The 5508-nt window shown below is 27.1% G+C and overlaps 1 protein-coding gene across 1 annotated transcript; it reads left to right on the forward strand.

Moving 5' to 3' along the window:
• Nucleotides 1-2924: 2924 nt before the first annotated feature.
• LOC123301804 (40S ribosomal protein S16) lies at nt 2925-5508 on the forward strand. The gene is made up of 5 exons (XM_044884710.1): nt 2925-3070; nt 3144-3188; nt 3456-3587; nt 3767-3881; nt 5303-5508. Exons 1-5 carry the CDS (start codon nt 3044-3046, stop codon nt 5446-5448), a joined length of 465 nt encoding a protein of 154 aa, XP_044740645.1. The 5' UTR covers nt 2925-3043; the 3' UTR covers nt 5449-5508.

Genomic DNA, 5508 nt, shown 5'->3' on the forward strand with positions numbered 1-5508 from the left:
TATTGTTAGACGTAAAATGATCCCTTTTATATTGGTTAAAATGATCCCTATTTTGTGTGTAAAATTATAATAGGTAAAATGATCCCCCATCATGTGGCGGGTATTAAATGTAATGATTCAGATGCTTTTACCAGTGCTTTTTGTGGTCATACTAATCGTTGATGCAACGTAAAAGACCAATTAATATTTTATGTGAACTGTTTGGTAAAAAACGAAAGGGGATCATTTTACCACGTATTCTTACAAGGTTGATAAAACAATCCCTTTTGAGAAATATTGAATAGTTCAAAAACTGTGAACAAATCGAAAGAAATTGGCTTGCCAATATTGCAACACTTGAATAAAGAAACCAAAAATATTTCGACGTTATTCATATTTTGAATAATTTGGCTATAAATCTAATTTTTTTCTTAGGGGGGCTATTATTGGATACCTTCCCCTTCATGTAACTTTAATTTTGAGCATTTTTTGACTAATTATAATCCAATAAAATTTTTATTAAAAGCATTCTTATAGAAAATAAAATTTACAACAATTTGATTAGCTAATTTCAGTTGAAGTCGGTAATAAAATTTTTTGTTTTCTAATTCTACGGTAAATTTTGATAAACTTTATTTAGCGTTTGGTTAAAATAGGTGTGCTAACTTTGAAAGATCTAAAATATTTAAAAGATATTTGTTTTGATACCGCTTACCGGTACCGGAACTCCAAAATTGTTTTTATAAGTATCTATTTGCATATTTTTATAGCAATTAATTTACAAATTATAAATAGTAAACATTATTTTATGATTCTAAATCGAATTAAAAATAAATAAACAAATTTTTTAAAAAATACTCACATTATTTTAACTAATTTTTATTAAATAATAATAATAATATTATATGTTTATCCAACAGCAAAATTTTACACATAAACAAAAAATAATTCATAAAGGTATGTGAAAATTGTCAACTCGGCATAAATTAATTATATCCTTTTATACAGAATTCGCACACTATCACATATAATTAGCACTTCATTTAAACAAAACTAAATTAGAATTTTTTTTTAAAGAAAAATTAAAGACAACAAGTTTTTCACTGATTAAAATTTATTATGAACAATATCGTGGTTTACAATGTTATAAAAATATTTTATTAACATGATTTTAACTCCGCGGGCAACATAATTTAAATTCTCATCACTTGCACTTTTCAAATGTGACTCATTGAACATTATTGGTTAAGAATGATATAAACCACTCCTATTTTACTTACGACAATTGGCGAAAGCTACCGATTGTTAATAAATTTAAATATTTTTTATTTATAATTGATTTGTTTCTTAAGTAAATATTTTTATAAGCTAATTGGTTAAATTTTTTTATTTAATTTTATTATAATAGGATGCGAGTACGGATTTAAAGTTAATTATCACCGATTATTTTTTAATTTTATATTTAAAATATTCGAAAGTTTTAGTTCTATATTTTACCGAGTGGCAGCACTCTTCACAATGATAACAAAGAACTCTACCTAGTTGTTTAACACCAAGGAAATACACCAATTTAATCTCAACAATAATATCATCCTATCGCTTGTATTCTTAAAATACATACAAAATATATTTAAATAAATTTACGGAGCTTTGAAATTTATTCTTGGCATCTAAATATCACAAAAAGTTTAAACATGGGTTCGAAAAACCTTTATCGGAGGGACACTACTACATAGTACATAGCTATCGCAAATTTCTCATACCATTTCGGATTAATACTAAATTTCTTGAGTTTTTGAAAAAAGTTTGGAACAAAAATGCTTTGGTATTTTATTAGAAACATTTTTGTATTTAAAAGTTTTGTTCGTTCTATTTCTTACATTTTATGCTTTAAGCTAGTCAAAAATTCCACAAAAATACTTTGTTTACCCAAGAATAAAATATTGCATGTTTATCGAAAAATTTCGAATAACTTTTTTTTAACGTCCTACATTTAGAAATTCGGATTCAGAAAGTAAAATTACATTTATTTTTAATAAGGAACGAAGTAACCGACTCCACCCACATCAAAAATGTAATTGTAAATATGTTTGTAATTGCATAAATAAAGATTAACAAATAATGATGTGGGTGGCCTCTGTGATAAGGCATATGTCAAAAGAATGGAGGTTAAATCCCCATTATTATTATTATTTTTTTTTTTTTTAATAGACCTTTTCATTTTAAAAAGTGATTACTTTTGTTTCGGACAGTATGTCAAACAAATAATGTGATAAAATGAATAACAATTATCTTGTATCTTTGTCCTACTTATTACTGTCTGTCTGAAATAATAATGAATCTTAATTGAGATGAAAAGGTCTATTGAATTGATTATCAATCGACCTAGAGAACATCTTTGTTCAAGCACAAAATTTGTTTATTAGGTATTTATTAGTATATCGTCAAATTTTACAATGATTAATAAAAAACATTTGAAAAACTAAACCTAAACTTAACCTATGAAAGTCTCTGGGACTCTAACTGAGTTTATATCAATATAGAACTATATATCTATATATCTATATAATATATATATCTAAACTAGAAATTCAGTAGGTAAATCTGTGGATTAACATTTATAAATATGTTATAAATTTTGATAATTTTCCTAAATACAAAATGAAATAACTGGATCTCTCTTTACGCTCTATACACCAAGTTTTAGTAAGTACAAAATAATTTTATTGTACATGGTCTATAAGATAGACTTTCTTCCTACTACAGTCTATATACAACGTGAGTGTAGAAGTCTATGGTCTGGTAAGTTCATACTGCCCAAGTCAAAACTATATTTAATTATTTGTTATAATTTAGTTTTTTATAACGTATAATCCAATTTACTATTTAATTTTAAATTAAATAATTTTGTTTTTATTTTTTAATTAATATCAGTATTAATTGATTTTATTTCTAGACGATATATAAACTTTTTACAGTAATTCTTTTGACTTGCGTAGTTAAACCTGCCAAATCGTTTTACTCTCCTTCCGTTTATGTTCTTTTCATTAAAGTAAGCATCAAAATGCAGAAGGTACCACGAGAAGCTAAAGTATGTATTAAAAATATATTTCAATTATTTTCATTCACATAATAAATTAATCAATTGTTTCTTTATTTTTTAGACTAAAAAGGAGCCAATCCATTCTGTTCAAGTATTTGGCAGAAAAGTAAGTTTCAATATTTGTGTTATCCACGTGTTTTCTTTTAAATTTGAGCCGATACCTTTCTGATCCACGGATGTGAATGTAATTATTCGATGTCCCTTTTAAAGAAAGGAGATTAAATTAGTAGTGAATTTTTTACCAACCATAATAATGTACCATATTTGTAATGGGTGCAAAAATCACTTACAAGTTTATAACCTCAAAAAGTGCTTTTATGTTAGTTTGTGATTTTGTTAGTTAATAATTGTTTTTTTTATTAATGTGTTTTAGAAATCAGCAACCGCTGTTGCATATTGTAAACGCGGTCGTGGAAATTTACGTGTAAATGGACGTCCCCTAGAAATGGTAGAGCCCCGTATGCTCCAATATAAATTACAGGAACCAATTCTCTTATTGGGAAAGGTACGTATTCGTTTTTGATTTATTAAATATTAAAGATGTTTTAAATGATGTTTATTTCCTTATCTCGAAACTGATTTCTAATGAAAACAACTTACTTATTTCTGATAAATTTTCTAGGATTAAATAATGAAACATTTTTCATGAATCTATGTCTAAGAAATTGTGTTTTTTTATTTCAGGAAAAATTTGCTGGTGTTGATATCAGAGTACGAGTAAATGGTGGTGGTCATGTTTCACAAATCTACGCCATCAGACAAGCTATCTCGAAAGCTTTAGTATCATACTATCAAAAATGTAAGTTTTTGTTTAAAATTATTAATTCGATTACAAATCTCAACCTGTTTTAAAACATTAAAGGCTATTTGTACGAAAGCGGGTCTCTGGCGTGAATGTAATATCATGTTATTTTTGAGTTTTATATATATATATTGGAGTTTGCGTTAACCGAAGCTTTCTTTGAATTCGAATTTTAATAACCATTTTTTGTAGAACATTTCTTATTTTATTTCTGTTAATAACTCTGTATTGTTGTAATTACGAGGACTTGTTTGGGTTCTGAAGTTTTTAGCCCTTGCGTTCTAAAATAAAACACTATTACAGAAAACGGAGGGCGATCTCCGTTTTCTGTAATAGTGTTTTATTTGTGAACGCAAAGAAAACGATATACACTCGATATTTTCTTTGACGAGGATAGGTCCGAAAAATGTTAGTTTCAAGGCACACATCTTATACCGGTATCGAAATCGATCTAAGTTTTCAGGTTCAATTAAAACCTCACCCTGATTCATAACTGCGACAAAGCATAAAATGAACGCTTTAATTTAGAAAGTTGTTCCTTATAAATACGCAACCTTTTTTATAAGGTTAAACAGTAATTGTTGCCAAAAATCTAGCTTTTTGCGCGCTTGTTCATTCAATTAAAACAAAAATGGTCTTTATAGAAAAACAAGGTGTTTACTTAAATCACTTTTGCTAAAGATGGCTCTTTCGCCCTTTGGTTGGTTATACCTTAAATGGGATCGAATTAGCACCGGTCTGTGGGTTGTTTAGCCCTTGCATTCACCCTGTGATGGCGTACACCCTATTTAATATATGTAATTTTACCAAAAGTGAGTTAAGTAAACATTTATTAAAAACAAACCTTTTTTATTGGATTTATTAGAAAGTTTTTTTTTTCGAAGAGTGATTTCGCAGAAACAATTTTGGAGTAAAACTTTTCAATCCGTTTTTCCTAAACTGTACGGTTTGTTAAAAAATGTTACTTTTTTAAACAATATCAACTTTCTAATTTATGTGTTTTATCTATCGATTATCAGTTTTGGTAATTATTTGGTTTTTTCTTACAAATGGCTTCTTTGAAAAAATGTGATTGATTTTCAATAATAAAAAATTGTATCAGTCTAAAATCGTATTTTCACGAACGGTGACTCAAATAATAAACCGATTAATCGATTAATTTATTAAAATCCGATACCTTTCTGATCCAAGGATGTAAATGTAATATATTTTACGATCCTTTTTCACGGAAAGGAGAATAACAGAGTGAATTTTTTACCAACCATGATAATGTTCCATAATTATAATGGGTGCAAAAATCACTGACAATAAAAATATATAACCAAAAATTAAAAAGTTCGGTGTCTTTTTGTTTCTGTCTAAATAAAACTTTTATGTCTGTTTGGGTATAATTATTAATAAAAATTATTTATTTACAGATGTTGACGAAGCATCCAAAAAAGAAATTAAAGATATTTTAATTCAATACGATCGTACATTACTTGTAGCAGATCCTAGACGTTGTGAACCAAAGAAATTTGGTGGTCCAGGTGCTCGTGCAAGATATCAAAAATCTTACCGTTAAGTTCATATGTGCACTTTATTGTGTTTATTTGTAAAATAAATTAAAAAAAACTCAACTTTA

The sequence above is a fragment of the Chrysoperla carnea genome, chromosome 1 (genome assembly GCF_905475395.1).
Source record: "Chrysoperla carnea chromosome 1, inChrCarn1.1, whole genome shotgun sequence".
Taxonomy (NCBI): domain Eukaryota; kingdom Metazoa; phylum Arthropoda; class Insecta; order Neuroptera; family Chrysopidae; genus Chrysoperla; species Chrysoperla carnea.

Excerpts from the sequence above, each read along its gene's own strand:
- LOC123301804 (XM_044884710.1), top strand. The coding sequence starts at position 3,044 with ATGCAGAAGGTACCACGAGAAGCTAAA. Across the intron at positions 3,071-3,143 it reads AGGTACCACGAGAAGCTAAA|ACTAAAAAGGAGCCAATCCA; the intron begins GTATGTATTAAA and ends TTTATTTTTTAG. Across the intron at positions 3,189-3,455 it reads TTCAAGTATTTGGCAGAAAA|AAATCAGCAACCGCTGTTGC; the intron begins GTAAGTTTCAAT and ends AATGTGTTTTAG.